Genomic DNA, 26,308 nt, shown 5'->3' with positions numbered 1-26,308 from the left:
AAACAATACTGTCGCGGCGAAAGAGGTTTGTTAATTGCTGGATATTTAAAATAATAATCGCTTTTTAGTATGTTGCTTAACATGTAGAAATACCTTTTTCTTGTAGAAAGCTGAATCCCTTTGCTGGAACAAGTTAGCTTCACCAATTTCTGGATAAATTGTTCTATCCTCAGGACCACGTCAGTGATAGCTTCTTTTGACACTGCGAAGATCAAAACAAAAGCAACACGGAGAAAAACGGAGTAGTCATTTCGATTCGTTATTTCTGATGAAACTATTGTAATTTGTGAGAGAAAACGTAAGTGCGCCTTTCCAAACTGTGTTTCTTAATTGAAAAGCTAACACTCTTCTCAAACTGACATTTCAGTGTGATCATACCGTCCTAGCAAAAGATTCCATCATGAGTGATATCCAAACATGGTACAAACAAGTACCACCTTTTACCAGAATTTGGCTTTCTGCGACTGTCGGCATTTCCTTGCTGGCCAAGATCGGTATCCTGCCTGTGGGATATCTCATCCTTCAACAATATCCCCTGTTCTACCAGTTTCAGGTAAGATTCGTTTACTCCGCTGTATCTTTCTAACAGTATTAGTAACATTTTATTTTCATTATCTTTCTAGTTATGGAGGCCGATGACTGCAGTACTATTTTATCCTTTGAATCCAGGAACAGGATTCCATTTTATGATGAACTGCTATTTCCTGTACACTTACTCATTGAGATTAGAGTCGGATCATTACAAGCAGAAGCCCGGTGATTATTTCTATATGCTCTTCTTCAACTGGTTCCTGTGTGTCATCATTGGGCTTGTGGTAGGTTTTGGTGATAGTAGTACCATCGATTTCCACTACTCATTATGATTTTTTTTTGTATACTCCAGATTGATCTCCCAATCTTGATGGACCCCATGGTTCTATCGGTACTGTATGTGTGGTGTAAACTAAACAAGGACGTTATCGTCAATTTCTGGTTTGGCACACGCTTCAAGGCAATGTACCTACCCTGGGTGCTGCTGGGAATGAATATGATTCTTTCTTCGGGGTATGTAGCTGGATCATATTGTTTCATTTTGAACACTCGAACCTAATAAGTTATTTCTCTGCTCTTACAGAAGCATATTTTCTCTTCTGGGCATCTTCGTCGGACACGCGTACTATTTCCTCAAGTTTATCTACCCCGGAGAGCTCGGTGGACCAAATCTCATCGAAACTCCATTCTTCATCAAACGCTACTTTCCGGATGTGCAAGGTGGTACCCATGGATTTGGCGTTCCTCCCATGGGACAGCGCCCAGTGCAGCAACCAGCACAAGGACAAATGCCCGGCTTCCGTCATGCATGGGGCCGCGGTCAGACATTGGGACGTGAATAATCAGAGGGGGCATTTAGTTTATTGTAAATAAGGCTACTAGACATCCATAAATGGTTGGATAAATTTAAACTCATGTTTGATGTTGCCTCATACAAAGAACAAGAAGGTTGTCGTCAGTGATAACATCTTCACACAATGCTGGTATTGTCGTTCCCACTGTCGGTCTACAATGTTTCCTCGTCATCTTTGTTTGCTGTTATGTGTGTATTGAAGGAATTCAAATGTAAACAACGAAAGTCGATAGGTTTTCAAATAAAATAAATATTTAACATCTTGGGTAAACGTGTTCACCTTTTGAAAAGCACAATTGATTATTTTATAATTTCAAACCTCAAATTCATAGTGCATTTTGTTGCACTAGAAGGATGCAGTTAACGTCAGCTGTCATGATAGAATCAAAACAAACCTGGAAGGAAGCAAGTGGCGGAAGATCTACTAAGTGAATAGTTTAGCTGAAACAATGTTTTCTAGTGTAATAAGACCCACGAGTAGAAGAATAAGTTATTCTCTACGCAATTTCCACATCAGCAATGTGCGGCAAACAAGACTTGTACCTGTACAGCTCGCTTTTACTCGATATGAAAACAACAGCACCACTGACGATGCCCCACCGGTACTTGTGTTACATGGTTTATTTGGATCGAAATCTAACTGGAACAGTTTAGCAAAAGCTTTCCACAAAAACACCAAACCCATTCGTAAGGTAACTGAGTGTATAAGAATGTATGATCATTTGTAAGTGAATTGCATTTTTAATTTGCTTCAGATTTACGCCATCGACGCCCGTAACCATGGTGATAGTCCGCACACCGGAGAACATTCTTACGAACACATGGTTGAGGATCTCGTAGCAGTTTACAAGACACTGGGAATTCAGCAAGCCTCTATAGTTGGACATAGCATGGGCGGTCGGGCAATGATGCTGTTGGCCTTGAAATATGTACGAAAATCGAATTTGTTTGAAAATCAAACCCTCAGTACTGAGACATAGCATTTTCGTTTTAGCCTCATTTGGTGGAAAAGGCAATCATCGTCGATATCTCGCCCTCTCCGGGACTAGGGACTAGCAATACCAATATACCGCTTTTCCTACAATCTATGAAAATGATTCAAATAACGCCGGATAAAACCATCCACCAAGCGCGCAAGATAGCAGACGACCAGTTGAGCCGTATTATTGCTGAAAAACCCCTTCGCGATTTCCTAATTACCAATCTCGTGAAAAACGACGAGGACAGTGGAAGATTTCAATGGCGAATCAATCTGGAATCTTTGGAAAGGAATTTCCATACCGGAGTAGCGCAGTTTCCCACACTCTCAGGTGTGAAGTTCGACGGACCGACGCTCTTTATCGCTGGAGGACGATCAGATTATGTGAAGTAAGGATAACGATCATATTTCTCCGTGTAAAGTAAATTTTAACTGTTGATTGATTCCTACTCTTCTTATCTGTTCTCTAGGCCTAAGGATGTACCATTGATAAAGACACTATTTCCAAACTCCGATATTAAGTACGTAAAGGACGCCGGACATTGGGTACACAGTGAAAAATCAGCAGAGTTTTCCAAATTAGTTTTGGATTTCCTGAATGGATAGCATGCGTACATCTCAGGTTCAACAGCAGCTGTGCCGACTTACGAATTTACATAGTATCCTTTGAAGGGTAATAAATGTTGTTATTGGTTTTTGACGATTATGCCTCAGCTTTACGTAAGAAAACTAATTAATGAGAAACCACCAACAATATTCTAACGGCAGCTTCATTCCAACGTTACCAAGGAGATGGTATTTCAGGTCGCTTTAGGATTGCTGTATTCGATTAGATTACGAACTAAGTTTTGCGATCGATGACTGAAACTGGTCACTATTTAAAAATCACAGCAATGAAGATTATAGTTTGATCACCAAACCCATATCTGAATACTAATTATAAGGCGATGAAGCTTTTATTTTTCAAAATCTTGCAGAACATTACATCACTGACATCACCTACTTTACATCTTTTTTGCCAATCTTTACCACGACTCATCCACTGAATGTTAAGCATTTAACCAACTAAAGCTGAGATATTCTACAGATGTGCATTAGTTAAGGTGTTTCAGAAAGATGTACTCCTAAACATTTCAATAATGAAAGTAAACGGTATGTGAAATGTAAAATGTGCAGTGGTAACGTGGAGCACTTGGAGTACCCACTGTAAACGAGTGTACAGATCCCAGGTCCTCCATCAACCGGAGTTTTAAAAAGAGTGATGACGCTCGTGTCTACACCAGGTGTGTGTGGTTGTGTGTGTTTTGAGCGTGTGTCTGTAGTTCGCCATTTTCCAAATTTCGAACTGAGAGAAGAATCACAAAAGAGTCTCGTTCGGAAAACGGGACACGGACGTCGAACTTTCCGCAAAAAACAGTGAAAAACGCTCGTGATCGTGGGAAATTTGTGATTCACGATGAAGCACAGCATCCATACTGGACCGAAGTGATGTTATGTTTCGTTCGCCGTAGCTTATTTGCGTGTATTTTCGCGTGTGCAGGAGCAGTATCATCATCATCGTCAGCCTCATAATCATCACTTTCATCATCGCCATCAGCAGCAGCAGCAGAGTCAGTGGCAGAAACAACGGTATCTAGTTATCGGTCAAAGCAAGCAACGCTTTGCGGGTCATCTCGCGTCTGGAAATACAGATTCTGGTGTAGATTTTCATCACACGCAGGTTGTGCCGTTCGCAACAAAGTAGCGAAGCGGGATGCTTTCCTGCCTCCGTAGCCAACGAGACGATTCTCATTTCCATGCGATTGACAGTTACCTCTGTGGAGTGTGGTAGACGACGCGCGTACCTCGAAGCGTCTACCTTTCGGAGCAAAAAAATGAATTAAAAACCCTTGCGGCTTATGAAACAGTAATATTTTCGAGATGCCAGATCGTAATCCGAATGGGGGAAAGTGAATGCCGGGGCGTTTAGTGTGCTTCCAACCCAAACCATCCCGTTACCGAAACCAATATTTTGGTTCACCGACCCCCTCGGGCAGAAGTACCCCAAAGTGTGTTGATCATTCAGTAACATTCAGTGGAAACAAAGCCACCCTTGGTGTAGCGTGAATGGTCAAGTTTATTATTTGAGATGCAGTGAAGATGCTTTACTGAATCCGGAAATCGGATCACCTGGTGCTGGTGGTCCCTTCAGCCTCCGAGCGAAACCACCGTCTCTGAGGTCACCGTCTTCGCGACAGCAACAAAAAAAAGTAGTGAAAAAGAATTCCCTGCCCAGTAATGACGGACGGAAAGCGCGAGGGTCGTGTTGGTGAAACGAAGTGTCCCGCTGGTGGTGGTGCGTGAGGTGCGTGGAAAGCTCAAATTCCGAGGACAGTTTTTTTTGTCCATTTCTCCTGTGCACTCTTCCTCCGCGCTTTCCCTGTGCACCACTTTCTTCGTCCGCGACAAGCGAATCCCGTGGTGTGCGTGTTTCGGTGCATTGTCGACGGTGATGTGGAGATTGTATCGTTTCGGTCGTTGTGTGGTTGTGTGACCGTTCCTCTGAACGACCGCGTCCGCTTTACACACGGGTAAATTACAACCGTGCGGGGACGACTTTGGCGGTGTAAGGTGAATTACAACAGTTTTCAATCGCATCGAAACAAACCCCTAAAGAAGCGCGCGTCTCCACGAGCGGCCGTGTTGTTTTGTGGAAAAAATGGGTGGGAAAGTGCTCATGATTGTGATAAGAGTGGGGTTTTTCTGTTGTTGAACGTTCCTTCAATATCTTCCAGCATACGACCATCATAGCATACTTTAATCTCCGCCGCTGGCGGATTTTCCCCGATACGTTCGATATAAACATTCGAAATCTGCTAACCACATCCGCACAATAATAGTATGCAGATCGGTAAGGTTCTTTCAGTGCGTGTATTATCTTATTAAAGTGCACATTCTTGGTTTTGTGTTCTTAGCTCCAAAGCCCCTCCGCCTTTCAACATTAGTTTATAGAGGAGACAGAAAAAATGTAGTGATTTTTCAAATAATTTTCCCATTTGCAAATTAAAATGCCTTTCATCTCTCGCAACAATCGATAATTGTGTAAAGTTTACTAGTTTACTTTTTTCGCGCGACTCCCCATTTTGACAGGTCGCTGGAAAGCCTGCGGAGTCGGAGTTTGGTCGAAGGTTTCTTTGTTTTGCCTTGGCGCTCGCGTCTGGTCAAATTTCTCCGATCTGGCGGGGAGAATTGTTCGATGAATGGAAAATTACTTTGGAGTGCACGACAAAAAAAACCGCGAAGGACTGAGAGTAAAGGATATTACTATTATGCTCCCCCATCGGGGTTGATGGTTTTGAGTTCACATTTAGTGAGACCACCGCCTCTCTCTCGTGTATGCTGTAACGCTTCCGTGATTAATTATTTGCCCTTCCACAAGCCCTGCCATGCACACGGAAAGTTACTGCAACTTGTTTGTGTCCTTTTTATTCGTCCTGAAAGCGCCAAACGATACGACGCCGAGAGCAGCGAACGGTGCGTCTCTTTCTCTAGTTTCGCCGCAGACACGAATCCGTCGTCGACACGCCGTTGCTACTGCGTACTGTAAACACACAGCCCACGGTGGTTCCCTTATGTTGTACGGCGGATGATCGGCCAAGCTGTTTCCCTTTTTTCACGGAGACTTTTAAATGCACTACCTCAGCAGCAGCAGCAGCAGCATCATCACTAACACACTTGGGCAGCCCTGTGCTCTCGTTTATTTGGCGCTGCCGCGACGCGGAATCTCTTCCGTTGTGTCTGGGTGTGCGTGAAACAAGACGTTCAAAACAAAACGCGAAGGAAAACAATTTCCCGCGATCCAGTTAGCCAGAAGATTTTCTTCTGTGTTGCCGGTTCTTTGAGACGTTGTTGAGGACAAGATTTTATTTTAGTAATTCCATCTGTAATACTTAAAATAAGATTTTAAAACTTGTGTGTTCCCAAATTCTGAATTTTTCATTAAGTTAACTCGTTCTGGGATGAGGGATTAATGCATTACCATGGTAACTAAAGACAATCGTGCCTAAGATTCTATGTTATGAAAAAGTTTCATTAGCTTTTTTTTTTAGCACAAAAATGAGGCCATTATTTAGAAAACCCATTGCTGCAATTGAATTAGTCCGCTTAGTAGGCCTAGCGTTTTTACTGCTGCAAACTTATTGCTGCATGCGGTGTCCAAATATGCTGAACTGTATCAAATTCAGCCTTCAATATCAAAGACAGTATATTTCAAAATTGCTATGTGTTTTTAAAAGGTTAATAATTTATGTTTTCTTTTCTTCATAGGTCCTATATATAGTTCTCATCATATACTTAGTGCACATTGAATTAAAGTTTTATAAAGAAAAATAATTCGGTAGTGGAAAAGAAGAAACATTTTCTTCCATTATTCCTACTGAAAGCAGTGTAGAAGTGTCAGGACTAGTGATGACCGGAATCATGACTGTAGTGTAACAGTAAATCACAGCTGGAGTACAGTCTAAATTTCAATTGGTTCAGTTGGTTGGTGGCTACGTTATTGTTGATGCTGTAATAGATTGTAGCAGAAATGAGCGATGTTCCAATAACTACACTCGCAGGTCTTACCAGCCTCTCGGATCGTGAGTATCAAAAAGTGCACCTTAACAAGTCGACAGGTTTACTAACAATGTATTATAATTTTCTATCCATCTTGTAGTGCTGAGTGAGCTTCCAATATCGGATTCACTGTCGGTGTCTGCATCACTAAACCGCTCGCTACTGTTCCATCCCCGAGTGGCCGAGGAAGCGAATAATTTACTCGCCACCCGCGACGACGCCCTGACGGCCCAGCTCGTTACCGCGATCGAGCAAACGAATTCCGATACGATCGAGCTGAAGGATCAGTATCCGCAACCGTCCGCTAATGGCCCCGCGAACGATGGACCTTCACTGTTACAGGCGATACATGCCTGCCGGCCGAACGTCTTCAAAAGTCCCTACAATTCGCAGTTACACCAAATGTTCAGCAGTGCCGTTGCGCTTGGTGCCGGGAATCAGCAGCAGCTGGTGGCGCAACAACAGAAACTAAGTAAGTATCGGAGCACTTGAAGCAAATAAGCAGCTAGAAATACTAGTTTATCGGTTAAATCCCTTCATCGATCCCAAACTAATCCTAGCGTTATCCTTCCAACTAACTACGGCGCGTTGTACATAATCGCATTTCGCATTAGGCGTTCTAACTTTCGCTGGTAATCTGTAATTTAAAGTGAATGTTTTTAAAACCGAAACGCTAACTACAGTTTAACTCTTTTGTATATAAAATCCATTCCATTTCGGCGATTCTTTTTCAGTAGCACGGAGTAGTAAAAGTCAAAGCATGAATCGGATGCAATACTGAATGTTAAACGTAGCATTGTGAAATAATTACAGCAAACGATGTGACAACAAATTCATAATTATGGTATAAGAATAAACGAACTAATACTTAGAACTAAGTTCATTGCACATAGCAAATTTCTTATGCATTGATTGCATAAAACAAAAGTATGAAATAGTTGTATATTAAAAGCTAGGAGGATTTTAATTTACTTGTTGCTCAATTCCACTTTTGGAGGAAGTTAATTTTATTGTTTGTTTTATTTCCTTTTTTGTCATGATTTCGTTACGCCTGCGTGCGCAGCTCCAACATCACAGACACAGTTTTACAACCTTCCCAATGAGAGTTACACCAATTCAGTTCAGCCACAACAGACGTATACGCAGCAACAACAAGCGCCAGTCGAGCAATTGCAATCCGTGTTTCAAAATCAACATGACATTCAGCATACGCAGTACCATGCTTCACAACAAGCGTTTCAACTAGTGCAGCAGCAACAACAGCAGCCCCAGTTGTTGCCACAGCAAACGCAGCTGATTCAGCAACAATTCCTCTTTACAACCGATCCAAATCAATCGATCCCTCCATCCTCCCAGCAAACCGTTATCCGGCAACAACAGCAACCGAACGTTGTAGCCGCCTTCTCCGCCTCCACCCTTCCCACACAAGATGGCTCCCAGACCCTAGTGATGGGACACCTACCGATCGCCGGCATCTCTCAGCAACAAGTCATTAATGTTCAAAATGTTCCGTACTCGTCCAATCCTGCAGAGCATAATCAACTGCAGCAACAACAGCAGCAACAGCTCTTCCAACAGCAGCAGCAGCAGCAGCAGCAGATACAACAGCAGCAGCAACAACAAAACAATCAAAATGTGATCGTTTCTCACTCGTCAGCAGTAGTGCAGAGTCAGCATGTTCAGTCCTTACCATCTTTGGTCGATTCGCAGCAAAGTGTGATCCAACAGTCGGCATCGTTTTCGTCGTTGAATGCTAGTGGAGGACCGTTGACGGTTTCAGCGAACAACAGCCAGGCAACGATGCTGCAGCAAAATCATTTAAACCCACAGCAACAGGTAGGACAACAGGAAATCATTTGTAACACAAATTGGTTTAATTTGTATATCCTATTTTAATCTTCTTCTCTTCGTCTTTGCAGCATCCAAATGTGATAAATCAAACGAATAATAATATACATAGTGCCTCAACCCAGCAGCACCAATATCAGCCAGAACAGCAGCATCTGTCTAATCACACTTTGATCGCGCAAGTCCAGCAAACATCGCAATCTCAGCAGCAGCAGCAGCAGGTTCAGCAATCTCATCTAAATAATGGTAATCCGGTCGTCCCTCTCAGTATGAACCATCAGTCGTACCAACAACCAGCCCTGCAGCAGCAACAACAACAATCGCAGCAGCAGCAGCAGTTTAACATGGCTAGCAATCTTGCCAAACTCCCCGAAACCGCGCCGCGGAACAACGAGTATTTACAGCAGCAACAAAGCAAGAATTTGGATGCACGGGGGCGACCATCACCGGCTCAGGGCAGTACCGCACCCGAAACGGTCCCGGTGGCACCGCAGCAGTCGCCAACGTCGACTTCGATCAACTTGCATCACCAGGCGGGCACCACCGCCATGAAAGGTCCACCGCAGCAGGCGCAGACGGCTGGCGGGCATCGTTATCCGATGCCACTGCTAACGCCGAACAAACCGCGTCCACCCGGACCTGGTGGTGGAGGAGGAGTAAATGTCGGTCAAGCAGCGAGCACCAGTCCCGCCGTCATTCGTCCCATCGGCGTCAGTGGAGCGTTAATTAGTAGTGCCGTCGTAGCTGCACCGAACCGGCCGATGGGAGCAGCACAAACCACGATGGGGCCTGCGGTCAGTGCAATCAAAGCACCACCAACGCCGCCGATCGATCCGAAGGTCCTGTTCCGGATGGTACCGATCAGCGAAGTGAACAGCGTCAAGTTGTGCAAACTGAACGTCTGCCTCGATCGGTTGACCGACAAGCAGCTCAGTTTGCTGCAGACCGATTTGAAGCAGTTCGTGAACGATGAGCCCAAGCTAGCCGTGCGGATGGGGCTTGTGAAGAAATCGTATGATCAAATCTTCACGAAGATGAAGGAGGAAACACGCGGCACCGGCTGGTGGTCGAACAAGCGGAAGGCCCTGGATCGGGCCGAGGAAAATCCGGAGGACTACCTGAGCAAACCGAAGGTGCGGCGTGTGGAGCGACCGATGATGGCGCCGGTCGTGAAAAAGCTCAGCAAAGAGGAATTGATGGCCACCAGCACCTACCAGCGGTTCGTGGCGTTGATGAACAAAATTTTCGATCAGCTCGATGAAACCGAAGCCCCGTCGGCGGACGATGGCGATGGGGAGCAGTACGAATGTATCCCGACCGGGCTGCTAAACAGCGTGAGCAGTGAGGCGGCCAAGCTGAAAGTTCGTAATGCGATCGACGCGATACCGGAGAACAAACTTACCCTACTCATTTCGTACGCGATGCGATCGGTCCATTCGGCCAAGAACCTCAACGGGTGCGAGCTGCAGGACGACATGGTCGGCGATGAGTGCTTCGAAAAGATCCTGAACGCGGTCGAAGCGTCGCTGCTGATCTGCTGTCTGTACACGAGCAAGAGCACAAAATTTCTGCAGGAGGACAACATTGACGCCATTATCAAATTTGTGCAGTTTCAGCTTCGCGAAACCCTCTTTCCCTCCTACGATCCGGTGTACTCGGTGGAAACGAAGCGGAAGGGCGGTGGTGATGGAAAGCGGAAGAAGGCGGTTACGTACCAGCAGAAAGGAATCTCCACGCTCTACTCGAAGATCGTTGAGCTGTCGAAGCAGCTGGTGACGATGTTCGAGCAGTTCCACTTCGTCGATACGATCGTGATCCACGCGTCCTCACTCGGCGTGGAACCGTTCTTCGTGGACAACATCGAGACACTGCAGTTCGTGTGTCTCGATCTGGTGACGACGATCTTCCAGAACGAAAAGTATGCACACCACCGGCGAAATATCGTGTCGGACATACTGACGTCGTTCGATCGGTTACCGCACTCCAAGCGAAATCTGCGCCCGTACAAGCTGGTGAACAATGGAGGCAACATTCAGATGATGACGGCGCTCGTGCTGCAGTTGATTCAATCTTCCGTGATTCTTCCGGATACGCTCGGTGTCGATGGCAGTGCCGGAGGGAAGCAGCGAGCAAACAACAACTCGGCAAACCCGGCCGATCCATCGCAACAGCCTGGAGGCGGTGGAGGCGGTGCAAAAAGTACTGATCTTTTCATCTTCGGCAAGTATAACACGGCGCTGAGCATAGGGGGGAACTTCCTGACGACGTTCCTGGACAAATGCAAGAGTCGATCGAACGAAACCGACTTCCGTCCACTGTTTGAAAATTTCATTCACGATCTACTGACGACCGTGAACAAACCGGAGTGGCCGGCGGCCGAGCTACTGCTCAGCCTGCTCGGCACGATGCTAGTGAAGAAGATGTCGGACAAGAGCGTGGAGCAGTCGATACGGGTTGTTTCGCTCGAGTATCTCGGCATCGTGGCGGCCCGGTTGCGCAAGGACACGGTCGAGTCGCGCTGCAAGGTGAAGACGATGGACACGCTGATCCGGTACATCAAAATCGAACAGGAGAAGGAGGGCGACGAACCGCTGAGCAACAGTAAGTTTCAGCTCGACGAGGAGGAAGAGCGGACCGAGTTCCTGCAGAAGATTCTGCTGGACTTTCTCGCGGTGAACGCGCATGAGGGCAACGTGGTGTGGAACCACGCGCGCCATTTCTACATCACCCAGTGGTACCGTGACCTGATGCAGCGCAAGAAAAAGATCGCCGAAGGTGAGAAGGGTTACGCGTCGCGTAAAAAGGCGGCCTCGCTGAAGAAGCGGAAAAAGTACGCAAGCGACTCGGAAGGCTCGGATGGCGGCGGGGACGATTCGGACGGCGGTGGTGACGACACGAACCGCGAGCTGCGCGAGGGCCAGGTGGACCAGGAGCTGAACAGTGAAATATTCCGGATGCTGGACACCCGGAAGCAGTACTATCTCAGCCAGGTCGCACCGTTCCAGCGGCACGGCGGCGGCGCTCGAATGGGTGCTGGTGGGGCTGGAAGCTACGAAATAAAAACCTACATCGACTATAGCAACGCGAACCTGATAGCGCAGTACTTAGCGAGTAAGCGGTCTTTCTCGCAGAGCTACGACAAGTATTTGCAGAAGATCATTCTGGTGGTACGGGAGCCGGTCGTTGCGATACGGACGCGAGCGATGAAGTGTCTGGCCAACATCGTCGAGGTCGACCAGCTTGTGCTGGCGCGCAAGGACATGCAGATGGGCGTACAACAGAAGCTGCTGGATACGGCCATCTCGGTGCGGGAAGCGGCCGTCGATCTGGTGGGAAAGTACATCCTTTCCGATCCGGATCTTATCGATCAGTATTACGAAATGATATCGCAGCGGATACTGGTGAGTAGAATGGACCCCACATTTTTTATATCGAATATACAAGATTAAATAGGGATGCTAAGATACTCTATTTCTCTAGAAGATTTCAAAATGTAGTAATTAAATTTTAAGAATCCCGCGATCCTAAAAGTCAACAGTTTGATCAATCGTCGAACTATTCAGCTTTTTACATCTCAGTTATGTGTTCCAAGTGTTGAGACTATCTGTATAAATTCCCCAACCACACTTTATACACAACTTACTCACTTTAATTGTACTCTCACACTTTTTTACAGGATACTGGTGTTTCGGTGCGCAAACGGGTAATAAAAATCCTCCGGGACATCTGCATGGAATATCCGGCCCACGAAAAGATACCGGACATTTGCGTGAAGATGATAAGGCGCGTGAACGACGAAGAAGGTATCCAGAAGCTGGTGATGGATGTGTTTATGACGATGTGGTTCACGCCGTGCAATGATAATGATAAGGTATTCCGTGGCGAAACAATCTTCGAGGGAGTGTGTGTTGCTAATGATTGTTATCTATTTCGCAGGCTGCAATGCTTAGGAAAATTACTCAAATTATAGATGTCGTTTGTTCGTCGCACGAAACTGGAACACAAGGATTCGATGCTCTGTTGAAAACGGTACTTGTTAATCTATCCTAGCTTGGCATACGACCCGATGATTACTAATCCGTTATTTTTCGAACAGATTTTCGAACCAAAAGAAAACAAAGAGGATTCGAAGATGAAAAAAGAAATTCCGAAAACGCTCATCAAGGCGTGCCAGCAAATTGTTGACGGGCTGGTCGAGGCAACCTTGCGCCTGGAGGGTGCCGAGAATCCGCGACTCGTCGGCTGCATAACCGCGCTGCATCTGTTCGCCAAAATACAGCCCCAGCTGCTAGTGAACCATGCCATCACGTTGGAACCATATCTCAATATGCGTTGTCAGAATTCCATCATTTCGAAATTCATCAGCTCGATAGCGGAAATTCTGGAACAGGTATGGAGGAGTGAACAGCAAGTGCACGATGAACGATGACACTTGATTTTAATGTTGCATTATGCTTCTTTCCAGGTCGTTCCACTGATGGACCATCCCAGTGAAGTATTTCTGGCAGATCTCGAATCCCATCTAATGATGCTCATCGTGACACAAAGTCGTACGATTGTGCTCAGCTGCGTTTCCTGCTTGTCGACGGTTGTAAACAAAATTACGAAGAATTACAAACTGATCCGGGATTGTTTTTCAAAGTAAGTTCAAAGGGAACGGTACAGTTGACGTATTGAGTAAACATTAATCATTTCCCTCCGCAACTTCCGCAGACTGTACTACAAAGGTTTGGTGTGCATCAAGGAAAAGCTCACATCGTCCAAAAACTCTATACCAATCGAACAATTCTTTCGACCACAGTTCCGGCGTAGTATATTCACGGTGGGTTTGATCATGCGATACTTTGATTTCAAACTGCCGGAAGTGTACGGCGCACAGGATAGCAGTCAAGACGCTGGCAGTCAAGGTAGGTCATTTTTCTTGTCTAGGTAAATTCTAGCTCTCTAGGTAATATTTACTAATCGTTTCATAATTTGTGTCTTTCAACTAGGTTCGACACTACCAGCCAACATTTGCGAGGATGTGTTCGATACGCTGGCCTTTTTTCTCTCCTGTGCCCATAGCGAAATCTGCAAGGAAGCTCTCACGTCCATGGGGAACTTTTGTGTTAAGAACTACGAGTATCTCATGAAGGCGGAGCTGCGGGACTATTACAACTACTTGCTGACGCAGGATACCGTCTTGACGAACATGAAAATCACAGTACTGAAAAACATTCTGATGTATCTAACGGAGGAGGAGAACAAAATGGTGCGAAATGATAAAGAATGTAAGTATAGGACTTTAGCAAAATGAGGTATAAAATCTGAATGAAAAACTAACGTCTTTGTTTCCCTTTATATTCGTCGCGCAGGGTCGAAGCAGTCGCAAACGGAAGATCTGAAGGAAATGGGCGACGTATCGTCCGGCATGGCAAGTCGTGTGATACAGATTTACCTGAAGGAGATCTTGCGGAGCTTCCTCCATCGCGACAGTGGTGTGCGCATGTGGGCAATGCGAGTCATCGAGATCGTATTGCGGCAGGGCTTGGTCCATCCAGTACAAATAGTTCCTTATCTTATATGCTTAAGTACAGACCCAGAGAAGGAGGTGCGTAAGGCGTTATAGCCACTGGGTACACTGTGGCGCGATGAACGAATACTGATCATTTTTATTTCCACCAATAGGTGGCACACAGTGCCGATCGGCATTTGCAGGAGATCGACAAGCAGTATCCGGGCTTTGTAAATATGAAGTCGCACGCCGGCATGCAACTTTCGTACGAGCTGCAGGAGCTGCTACAGCGGCGCGATGAGGCCAGCCTTGTGCGGGGCTATCGGGTGAGGGATCCGCAGGAACCGCCGTCGGCAATGAACAGCTTCCTGTATACGCTGCTTCGCGGTACGAAACCTCAGCGACGTGCGCTTATCCAGTCGATTACGAAGCAGTTCGACGATGGTAAAATTAGCCTGCGACAGATGTTGTATCTGGCGGACAATCTGGCCTACTTCCCGTACGTGGTGCAGGATGAACCGCTGTACATTATCCATCACGTGGATGTGCTCATCTCTGTGACCGGTACGAACCTGTTGGCTTCGTTCCGTGAGGGACTGAAACCGTTGCCTGGAGCTGAGTCAAACACTGTTCAAGGTAAGTGCAATTGAATACCGCACTATTAAAAGAATGATAACGAACATACGCTCTTATTTCGCGCTGATGCAGCTCCAAACCCCTTGGAAGACGATGACGACGATGACCAAGAAGCAATATTAAATCGCCTACCCGAGGATACTTCCGACCTAGATAACTGCATTCGATCAGCCCAAGGCTGTATGCTTCTCCTCATACTCAAACAACACCTGAAGGACATTTACGGCATCACCGATAGGTAAGGTTACAACAAACTGAAGTTCTTCATTTATTTGGGACCGAATGGCTAAACCGATTATGTTAAATTTATTTGCAGCAAAATTTCACGCTACTCTCCTTCGGAAACCGGTAAAATCTACGATAAAGCCATGCAACGAAGAACGAATTCAATGTTTGACCCGAAGGCGACGATAACGCTGCTGAAGGAGAACCGTACAACGGGTGATGCCAAGACTGATCAAGACCGGGTCGAGTTGGTACAACGATACTTGGACGTAAGTGATTCGCATTCGGAAAATAAAGAATTGCTATTGGTCTGTTATCTTGATGAATCGTTCAAATCATTCTCACATTTGCCCTCTACAGTTCAAACAGCTTATGCTGAAGCTAGATCCGGATGATCCGGATCTCCTGGATGACGACGAGAAACCGAACTCCGCGGCTGGAACGCCAGTGAAACAAAATCCTGCTGCATCTGGTAATATGCCGTCGCAGGATGTGACCAAGGTCGCCGCACAATATAACCACACAGCAGATGGAACAAGCAATAACGTTCACGTGAACAACGTGAACGTCGCCAGCGTTCCGGCAACGCAGCAAAATGTAAGTGTTTCGATGAAATAGGCCAACGGGAAACTTGCCGCAAACCAATGTACACTGTATTTATTGTAGGATGTTACGAATCGACCGTCGGCGGCGTATCTTGGAGTCGGTAGTGTCACGCCAAAAACGCCAAAGTCAACGTCGAACCGACAGGCGTCGACAGGAGCGCGTAGATCCGCGGCCGTGCCGACACGTGGTACGAAGAAGAAAAAACGAAAACTGTCCAGTTCCGAAGAGGATGACAGTGATGCCAGCGAAGGTGATTACGATTAGAGAGTCACAAAAGATTCTGAAAATCCAATCTTGTGTAGCTCTATCGGCCGAAACGGAGATAGGGCGACAAACCATACAAGTACCTCATGTATGCACCATTTTATCACGCTTCATTTAGTTTATTTGGACGTTACTGAATGGCTTGCTGCTTATTAGCTGAACATAAGCTTGCATTCTGATTGCTTCCCCCCCATTCCATTCAATTTGTTTTTGTTCGTTTTTCCTGTTCACCTATATTTTGCACTGTAGTCACTAGTAGTCCCTATCAAAAAACTGTTCAACAGCATTAATCGAATCAAATGGAATAATTTCAACTACCGTTAGAAATACGGTTGCATTTTAATCAGATCTTTCAATTGCATATCTACCTTTTATTGAAATAAATGTAACATTTTCTTTGCTTTAACCATAGACCAAGCTTCTACCGCCCAAAGGAATGATTTAAAATAATGAACCGCACGAGTTTAACAATGTTACAGATAACGTGTTTGGATCTTTTTATTTTTCCAATCGAATTAAAAACAAACACACACAAACAAAAAACCCGATATAAAATTAACCGAACATGAAATGTGAAACCTTTTTGCTGTGAAACGTTGGGACAAACAAACAGAGAAAAAAAACTAGAAACAAAAACCCGAGAGTAGATGCAGAAACCGGAAAATGAAGATTAAAAAGCGCTCCTTTGCGGTTACAAGGAGATGGACAAACATATTGAAAAAAGAGAGAGATGGTTTTTTAAAAATTTATCGGAATATTTATAAACTGTTTGAAAGCTTTGGTAGAACTCGTGAAGGCGGAGGGTGGGAAATCGATCCGCCAGAACAAATTGGATGAAATGATATTAATTAAAAGATATAAAAAAGAAACAATGACGTAGGGGAGTGCGAGCGAACAACAAATTAATTACGATGGTAACACAACAAAGACTTGAGAGGACATTAAACTTATATATACAGGTGGGGATGTGAGATAAAGAAATATGGGATCGTGCGTACGGTAACCGTGCTCCTAGAGGATGCGAAATGGTGTATAATTTGCGAGCAAAGTTTCGTACCACATAGATTTAAATGCCACTCTGCTCGTCCCGGTTCTCCGTTCACGGCGAGGATGGTCATGATTGGTGTGTTTCTTACAAAAAGAATCTGTACCGGTCAGTTTGAAGCAGCAACAGAACTTAGGGGCGTAGCGCTACATTACAAGAAAAGCAAAAAAAAAACCATCGATAGAAGTTTGTGCGAAGAAGTAGTGCGAATCCTTTGAGATGAAAGAAATAATTTATCTTACATAGAAATATTTGGCATCGAAAAATTGTATAAATGTTAATTCAGGGACACGAATCACACAAAAAAAACCGAGTCCCTGCACATCATCGGATCCGTTACCAGGATCTCCAGCAATCGTGTGATGTCCTTTAGGTGTAGTCGTAGGTTGTACATAGTAGAATCGTAGGGTTTGTTTGGTCTTCTACACACTTCTGCTAAAGACGGACTAGAGACAGGAAAAAATGACTGAGGTATGCGGTGTGTGAAGGACAGCGCGCAATAGTAGTACGTGGAGTAAGGAATCGGTATCATCCGGGACATCGCATTCATGTATATGTACTAATAATTTTAAAGCAAATATTTAAAACAAAAAGCGGTGGTAGATTTAATGCAAATACATTATAATAAAACAGAAGTAGGATGTATAACTCTGGTACACGAATATTGAATGGGGGCTGAAATGTCACGAGGGTGGGACGGGTTTGTAATTTGAGTGTTTAATAATTCGGCAAACAAAAAATCGTGAGCGTGTTTGTCGTATGCTCCGTTGGTCACACGAGGGCAATGGACAACAGATTAATTGTGTATGTGAATTTAGTGAGCAATGCTAGAATCTAGGACCTGTACGCTCCTGTGTGATTGATTGATTGATGTGTTATGTGAATGTAGGCAGTTTGTTTCATGTAAATATTTGAACACGAAATGAATGAAGCAAATGTGAAATTGTAAGGTGGGAGAAAGTTTAGAAGTCGAATCACAAAAAGCGAAAAAAATGGGGAAGAAAATATATTTTCTCGTGAAAAAGTAATATTGAGTCGTGTTTATTATATGTACGAATATCACTTATGTATCTACATTTTTCCTCGTTTTGATTGGTATTTTTGAAAATCGTTTAAATTTCTAGATTTTATAATTATTTTGTTTACTTCACATGGACTAATATGGCCTTTTGGCAACACTGCTTGAAAGATTAGTGAGTTCTCATCCCGCCGGTCTGCTCACAAATTCAGCTAACATAACTTGTTCTTTTTTACAAATATGGTACCCTTTTGGTGGAGGGAAACCGTGCTAACGATGGTATTTGCTCTAATTACTCAGATAAACAAGAACGTCATAGAATAAAAGTTTATTAAAACAATTCCAGCTGAGCTAGCTCGGAGTAGGACTCACGCGTGAGTCAGATGAGTCGCTTGACCATCCCTCTCCTCATTTAACGACTGCGTGAAATAAGCCATCTTCTCGGGAAAGACTGTCAAGTCGATCATTGTGACTAGTGATGGGGAAACTTTTCTAGAGCCTAACTTGCAAATCGCGCAAAAAACTCAATCTATGTCCAATGGACATTCTACCCAGCGTTCGATTTGAGTAAACTTAAATCAATTACATTGTCTCTAGATCGACTAGTAATGTGACTAATTCGACTCAAATCATTGTGAGTCGATTCAAACAGTTTAGGATCAAGTCAGAATCGAATCAAATCGAGTCCCAAACCAATCAAATCAGATTCGAATCTTTAGAATCCGTTTAGGGATCGAATCTTCGAATCTTCCGAATCCCGATTCTGCCAACACCAATTGTGACGTGGTGAAAATTCGGAAAGAAAAGTACGTCTGTAGTGCATCGGTTGTCCGAGAAAATTACCGTAAAATCGTAGCAAAATCCAGCACGACACGGTGGACATTGTGCTGCAACCGACTGTTTTGTTGTGAGGCAGCAAACAGACATCCGAGAACATCAGGATGAGCTCATTCAAGCGAGATAACAAGGAGGACGATGATGGTACGTATGTGGGGTGGTTGTTTGCAGCGAGCTTAAATCACCAGTGTGTCAACGAAGCAGCCACAAAACTACATCGTACAGCTCCGTGGTCTACATTTTTCATTATCATCTTTTCGGATTTTCGTTTTCCGCTACCCGGTGCACCATGGGCCGAATGAAACGACAACGCACTGCTGCAGGAGGAATTCCACTGCAAAATTTGGAGAAAACGGCGGTGCTGCAAGAGACACGAATGTTCAACGAAACACCGGTGAACGCCCGAAAATGTACACACATTCTTACCAAGATTCTGTATCTCATCAATCAGGTAAGTGGTGCAAACGGTGCCAACCCGCCGGAGTGTGTTCAGTAGCCGTGTTTGTGTTTTGACGATATCCCTCCGCTTCTCCTCCTTCCCCGTCGTCCTTAGGGCGAGGTGCTAGGAACACGAGAGGCAACAGAATGCTTCTTCGCGATGACGAAACTGTTCCAATCGAAAGATGTCGTCATGCGCCGGATGGTGTATCTGGGCATCAAAGAGCTCAGCTCCATCGCGGACGACGTAATCATCGTGACGAGCTCGCTGACAAAGGATATGACCGGCAAGGAGGATTTGTACCGTGCTCCAGCTATCCGGGCGCTGTGCAGCATCACCGATACCACGATGCTGCAGGCCGTGGAGCGCTACATGAAGCAGTGCATCGTGGACCGGAATCCATCCGTTTCGAGCGCCGCCCTGGTCAGCTCACTGCATCTAGCAAGCACGGCCGGCGATGTGGTGAAGCGCTGGGCCAACGAAGCGCAGGAGGCGCTGAACAGTGACAACATTATGGTGCAATATCACGGGCTCGGCCTACTGTATCACATCCGCAAGGCAGACCGGCTCGCAGTGACCAAGCTGGTGAACAAGCTGACACGCCAGAACCTGAGGAGCCCGTACGCGACCTGCTTCCTGATTCGCATCGCGTGCAAAATCATGGAGGATGAAGCTGCGTCCGGTAATACCACCGAAGAATCGCCGCTGTTCCACTTTGTCGAGTGCTGTCTGCGCAATAAGTCGGAAATGGTGGTGTACGAAGCGGCCCACGCTGTTGTCAATCTGAAGCGCACCAATCCACGGGAGCTGTCCACGGCCGTGAGCATCCTGCAGCTGTTCTGTGGCTCCTCGAAGGCTACGCTACGTTTCGCAGCCGTGCGCACGATGAACAAAGTGGCTACGCTGCATCCGCCGGCCGTTAATGTGTGCAATCTCGATTTGGAAAACTTGATTTCGGACTCCAACCGCTCGGTGGCGACGCTCGCCATCACCACGCTACTCAAGACCGGTGCTGAGAGCTCGGTCGAGCGTCTCATGAAGCAGATCGCAACGTTTGTGGCGGAAATTTCGGATGAGTTTAAGCTGGTCGTGGTGCAGGCGATACGAGCCCTGTGCACCAAGTTCCCCCGCAAGCACGCCGTTACGATGAACTTCCTCAGCGGTATGCTTCGTGAGGAAGGTGGCCTCGAGTATAAGACGGCCATCGTCGATACGATTATTCTGATCATCGAAGAAAATCCGGACGCCAAAGAGTCAGGTTTGGCGCATCTGTGCGAGTTCATTGAGGACTGTGAGCACACATCGCTCGGCGTGCGGATTCTACACCTGCTCGGTAAGGAGGGTCCTTACTCAAAGTGTCCCTCGCGCTACATTCGCTTCATCTACAACCGCGTCATTCTGGAGAACGCAACGGTGCGGGCAGCCGCCGTGGCTGCGATCGCCCAATTCGGTGCAATTTGTCCCGACCTTCTCCCGAACGTGCTGGTGCTGTTGAACCGTTGCCAGATGGATTGCGACGATGAGGTGCGCGATCGTGCCACGTACTACCATTCCATACTGACGCGCACGAACGCGGACCTCAACAAGCGATTCATTTCGGACCGTGAGATCGTATCGTTGCCGCTGTTGGAAAAATCGCTCAACGATCATCTGAAGGGTCCACTGACGGAACGGTTCGATCTGGCCGTCGTTCCCAAGTCGCAGGTGGTTCAACCGGAAGTCAACGAGGAAGTGATCATGAACAAGGGTACGCTCTCCAGTCATGGATCCTTACGGGACCAATTAATTATTCATGTTCATGTTTTTATTTTTCTAGCAGCACCGAAAATTGTGCGCGTTAACCGCGAAGAGGTTAACACGGAGAAACTGCTCGCGATTCCGGGCATTCATCAAGCCGGCACTCTGCACAAATCATGCGCCCCGGTGCAGCTTACCGAGAGCGAAACGGAGTACACGGTGTCCTGCATTAAGCACTGCTTTGCGCAACATGTCGTGTTTCAGGTGGGGAAAACCATCCATCGAACAAAGAGAAATCGATTTTAACCGTTTGTCCGTATCGCATTTGCTTCCAGTTTGATTGCGTTAACACATTGTCGGATCAGTTGCTTGAAAATGTACGCGTAGATCTGGAGCTGCCCGAAGGGTTCGTCTCGCGAGCGGTCATACCGTGCGCGAAGCTGCCTTATGGCGAAAAGGAATCCACCTACGTTATCGTACAGTTCCCGGAAGATGTGCCCAGTTCAATTGGTAAGGAGGAATGAAAACCGTGTGCCCTAAGAGCACAGTCATCGCTAACGTATTTCTCGCGTGCCCTCCCTCTTCTCTTCAGCTACATTGGGCGCAACGTTGCGCTTTATGGTGAAGGATTGTGATCCGACCACCGGGCAACCAGATTCGGACGAAGGCTACAACGACGAGTACATCCTCGAAGACATCGAAATCACCGTGGCGGATCAGATACAAAAGTCGAAAAAACAAAACTTCCTTGCCGCCTGGGAGAGTGCCGATACGGAAGGTAAGCAGCCGAGCTTTGCACAGTGGGATAAGGTAGAACAATCACAGCAGACATTTCAATTTTTGATGAGTTTGTGGACGATTTCGACTGATTTTAACCAAAACTGATTTAAAACAAGACAACGAAAAAAGATAATTTTTCTTTTGGAAGTCCTGACGGCACCACTATGATATGAAAAAGGTTAATTTATTTTTTTTTTTAAATGTCCCTGTTGCATGTTGAAACTATTGCAAGTTTGAAAACTTTATTTTTACTTAATTTTCCAACAGATACATATTATTTCAAAGTTGTTGAAAATTGTATCGACATTTTCAAAATATATCTTTCAACATGCTAAAAGAAAAGTTGACTAAAATTGAGTATGCATAAAAATTGATACTGTTTTCGCTTTTTAAAATTTGACATAGCACAGCTAGATCATTGAGCAATGTTTTTAATTGATACCCGGGCTTTTTCTTAGTTGACCCTGACAATCATTTAAGCTTTTACCATTTGCATACAAACATTTGGACTTTTTCCGAAATGTCCGCTTCTTATCCCACCGTACGTTGGATTAACAGTTTGTGGTTCGCTTTCTTCATTTACAATAATTGATTCCACAGAATGGGTCGAAGCGGAAGACACGTTCGAGCTGTCGTCGGTGAGCAGTCTGCAGGAAGCGGTCAATACCATCCTCAAGTTCCTCGGGCTGGCACCAGCAAACCTGTCGGAAAATGTGCCGGACGGTGCCCACACTCACACGTTACTATGTTCCGGTGCGTTACCCTACCCAAGTTTTGCATTTCGCAACGATTCGACTAATCATCCTCTTTTTTCTTTACTTTCGGCCTACACAGGCACTTTCCGAGGAAATGTCGAGGTGTTGGTCCGTTCGAAGTTGGCCGTTTCCGATGGTGTCACGATGCAGCTGACGGTGCGATCGACGGACATGGAAGTAGCGGAATTGATCACCTCAGCCGTAGGTTAGGCCGTACTAAAAACTGAGAAAGCGACGATAGAGCTTGTTGGCTTGTGGGTGGACGGTTCGTGTGTCACTTGTTGTGTCCTTTCCGTGCACTAGGAGGGACGTTCCATTAGCAACACATTAACACATAGACACACACACGGTTAAACCCATACGCAACATATAGAAACACAACACTAGCGGGCAGAATGTTGATGCTGTTATCAGTTAAGGAGAATTATGTAAAAGCGGGTCATATGCAGCCCGTTCCATTCCGCGCGTCTTCTCCACATCTCTTCACAACCCTTGAAACACGCTTGTAAAGCACGGAGGAAGCATTCATCACTTGCCGCTGTTGCCCCATTTTTGTTTCCGAACGTTGGTGTGCGTACCGTTACCTTCCCAGCGATTCTGGATGGGGAGTTTATTTTGCACCTTCTATTAGAAAAAAAAAACAAAACAAATCGAACAGCCGGTTTGGGGGATAGCGAATGCCTTCCATTGTTCCATTGCCTTGGGGTGTTAGCCTTGGCCAGCCCGTTAAAGGGGAACCCCGCGGAATATATCTATTATATATCTTTACGTTACTTATAGCGACCATACACACATTATATGGAAGGGATCGTTTTAGCGGGTTTCGCAGTAGCTTATAGCAGTTTATCCTTCCCTTCTCTCTCTGGGCACCCTCAAACCCTCTACAGCTCAATATTTCCAGCCGTTCCTGCAACTACTATTCCAACATGCAATTCAAAACTTGGTAGAGCAAAGTAAAGCAAACGTGTTACAAGATAAACGGCAGATAAGCACTTTTTAAAAATTTCAGTTCTTTATTCACTGCATGTTCTGGAAGAGTCCTAGCGAAAAAAAAACCTTTTCACCACTTTGCTCGCCCTCTCCAAAAAACAACAACAAAAAAACCGTCCCTTCCGGGAACCATAACGTATGTGAATATGTATTAATTAGAGAGTAACAGAAGTAAACAGTTAGAACAATAAAGAAGCTCGTTTAATTTTTTCTTTCTTTACACCGGTTCGCCTAGAACTTAAGAGACCGTATAAACATGAATAAAAAGGCTAATACGAAACGAAACACAAGTGATGTTCATTTGCTACAAAGATGATGGTTGAATATATCATTTGAAATAGGCTAAAAAATATGCTTTCGCCAATGCTCCGTACCTTCCACCCAATCAGTGTCCGGTGCACGGGAAATTTCAGAGACGTGTAACGAATTTCGAGGTGCTCGCTTCCATGATTACATGTTGCAGTTCGCTTCGGTGCAGCCAACCATGTCGTCCAGCAGGCCGGCGTTATCTTCGGATACGCTGAACGTGCGCCAGATGTTCGGTTTCTCCTGCATGATGCCCAGGAACACCTTAAACCCATTGAAGGTCGCATCTCCGGCCACGTATGTTAAGGTTTCACGCGTGTCCGGAACCAACCGAACCCGCTCCGCCGAGCTCCTTCTTCGGCCATCCCCAGTGGTCGGTCTTTCGGACGAGCCGTTATTCCGACGCGAGCAGATGTAGGCGAGTGCCTCGTCGACCAGCTGCTTGGTGGCGGGATGGCGTAGGATCGGCTGGAGCTCACCGCACTCGTGGAAGACACAGAGCCGGGCCAGATCGCCAGTGTGCATCGACTTGAAGCGCACCAGGCACATCACGTCCTCGATCAGCTCCTTCCGGTCGGGCCAATCGTACAGCAGCCACTGGCAGCCGGCGTACAGGACGTCCGTTTCGTCGAAGATGGCGATTATGTTGGACGAGAATAGCACGCCGACATCGGCCAGGCTCAGCTCGCAGAACTCGGGCGAACTGACGAGGGCGAGGAAGTAGCGACAGATCCGGCGGAGCATCATCGTCTGCAGCTCGTTGCTCGTCGCGAACTGTTGCGCCTGCATGTACACGTAGAACGCCACGTTCTCCACCACGCGCGGATTGTCCAGGTGGAGCCAGCAGCGTTCGATAAGGGCCGGCATCTGCAGAAACTCGGCGGCCGAAAGCACCGCAACGAAGTGCTGCCATTCGAGCGGTCGGTGTGAATCCAGAATCCACTCGTAGACGATACGGAAGGCGGCCGGACGGACTTCTTGCTCGGGTAGCTCGACTACGGCCTGGCCCGGCGTCACCTGCCGTTCGAAGTACTCGCTGAAGCACTGCAACGGCAGCAGATGGCAGTGGATCAGCTCCTCGCCGATGTGCACTTGGAGGTCGGTGTTTTCGCGAGCCTTTATACGCCGCTCCATCAGCGGCCACAGGGCGGGTCGGTTGCTGGTTCGGACCGGCTGGAGGGCCTGCTCGAGCTCCATTTCATCAATGTGCCGCAGAAAGGAGTCGGTTGAAGGAGCACCAAAAGGCTCTTCATCGCAGGTGGTTTCGTTCATTGTTGCTCCGCTGAAAACTGTGGGAATATCGGCCAACTTTTCAACCTGCAGAGTACTGAGATCGCTATGATTACTGCGATGTTAGTTTTATTTAAAAACATATAAAATTACCAATGCCAGTGCACATAGTGTTTTGATAATTCTTAGCCTCTCCTAATAGATAGTTTATATAGTGATTAAAACGAAATACAATTTATAAAAACTCTGTTTAGGAAAAAAGATGTTCGAACATCTCTAGAATCTTAATTAATTGTAGCAGGTGTACGATTCACTCGGTTACCATTTCTATAACAGCATGCTTTGTTCTTAATTCATATGATTCAATTCTGTGTTTAACGTTAGAAAAATCAATTAGTCGAATGAAAGCAATAGGCTGTTTGCGGTTTCATTCATTGGTCAATCAAAAATATCTTTAATTAAAGCTGTGTTAGTCGGGACAAGCTGACTAAATAGTCGGTCCCCATCACCATCTACATCACCAGATTAGCTTATGAAGGTCCTGGAACCTGGATTCAATATTCGGACTGGAGTAAAGCCTTACAGACACAAAAAAGAAGAAGAAGAAGCTGTATAAGTAGTATGCTTTCAAGTGGTTGCATGTTACCTAAAATAAATCTTAGAAACAAAAGGATAAAGAATCGCATTCACTTGGCAAAATAACCGAAATTCCAATACTCTGATACTATGTTGATATGCGTACTGCTGGTTCTTCACCACAGATAAACTATTCAGCTGGACACAAGAGAACCAGAAAAAGAACAATTTGTTTGAATTACGGATTTTTCAGTAATGGAAAGTAATTTCATAACAATATATTAGACTTTGCTTTTGAATCAATAAATTTTACTGGGGCAGTAGTATGTTAAAATAATTTCAAACTTTTTCAACCTTTTTTGCTTGGATTTCAACTCTGAATAAGGTTACAGTTGTGTGTAGCAGAGAGCAATAACATCGAGCAATAACCAACATAACATCGTTAAAAATGAAACGTTTGGATTTTTTCAACAGAAACCAGCTGAGTTAATCATCCAATTGCAATAAAATACAACTTTGATTCTACAGCATTCTTTCATCAGTTCGACTGCATGAAGAATTAG

At 45.7% G+C, this 26,308-nt stretch overlaps 5 protein-coding genes across 5 annotated transcripts; 4 read left to right on the top strand and 1 right to left on the bottom strand.

The window, feature by feature from the left end:
- The first annotated feature begins 373 nt into the window (after positions 1–373).
- On the top strand, positions 374–1,657 carry LOC131291178 (derlin-1). The gene is made up of 4 exons (XM_058320372.1): positions 374–553; positions 624–815; positions 884–1,044; positions 1,118–1,657. The coding sequence occupies exons 1-4, from the start codon at positions 401–403 to the stop codon at positions 1,371–1,373; spliced, it is 762 nt and encodes a 253-aa protein (XP_058176355.1). The 5' UTR covers positions 374–400; the 3' UTR covers positions 1,374–1,657.
- A 140-nt stretch (positions 1,658–1,797) lies between these two features.
- LOC131294895 (protein ABHD11-like) lies at positions 1,798–3,040 on the top strand. Its single transcript, XM_058322947.1, has 4 exons — positions 1,798–2,076; positions 2,140–2,313; positions 2,379–2,752; positions 2,834–3,040. Exons 1-4 carry the CDS (start codon positions 1,834–1,836, stop codon positions 2,967–2,969), a joined length of 927 nt encoding a protein of 308 aa, XP_058178930.1. The 5' UTR covers positions 1,798–1,833; the 3' UTR covers positions 2,970–3,040.
- Positions 3,041–6,930: 3,890 nt separating this feature from the next.
- On the top strand, positions 6,931–16,290 carry LOC131293157 (nipped-B protein). The gene is made up of 16 exons (XM_058321236.1): positions 6,931–6,982; positions 7,060–7,431; positions 8,023–8,795; positions 8,879–12,208; positions 12,484–12,678; positions 12,744–12,836; positions 12,904–13,197; positions 13,273–13,448; positions 13,521–13,714; positions 13,799–14,077; positions 14,162–14,397; positions 14,475–14,937; positions 15,010–15,175; positions 15,254–15,431; positions 15,523–15,759; positions 15,829–16,290. Exons 1-16 carry the CDS (start codon positions 6,931–6,933, stop codon positions 16,030–16,032), a joined length of 7,242 nt encoding a protein of 2,413 aa, XP_058177219.1. The 3' UTR covers positions 16,033–16,290.
- Positions 16,291–19,036: 2,746 nt separating this feature from the next.
- LOC131294815 (coatomer subunit gamma) lies at positions 19,037–22,982 on the top strand. Its single transcript, XM_058322864.1, has 8 exons — positions 19,037–19,076; positions 19,256–19,383; positions 19,486–21,118; positions 21,188–21,372; positions 21,444–21,618; positions 21,701–21,886; positions 22,489–22,641; positions 22,723–22,982. The coding sequence occupies exons 1-8, from the start codon at positions 19,037–19,039 to the stop codon at positions 22,851–22,853; spliced, it is 2,631 nt and encodes an 876-aa protein (XP_058178847.1). The 3' UTR covers positions 22,854–22,982.
- Positions 22,983–24,083: 1,101 nt separating this feature from the next.
- LOC131293156 (uncharacterized) lies at positions 24,084–25,211 on the bottom strand. Its single transcript, XM_058321235.1, has one exon. The coding sequence runs from the start codon at positions 25,209–25,211 to the stop codon at positions 24,084–24,086; it is 1,128 nt and encodes a 375-aa protein (XP_058177218.1).
- Between the last annotated feature and the right edge of the window lie 1,097 nt (positions 25,212–26,308).

This window comes from Anopheles ziemanni, chromosome 2, assembly GCF_943734765.1.
Source record: "Anopheles ziemanni chromosome 2, idAnoZiCoDA_A2_x.2, whole genome shotgun sequence".
NCBI lineage: Eukaryota > Metazoa > Arthropoda > Insecta > Diptera > Culicidae > Anopheles > Anopheles ziemanni.
This window is presented reverse-complemented; position numbering and strand designations above follow the sequence as displayed.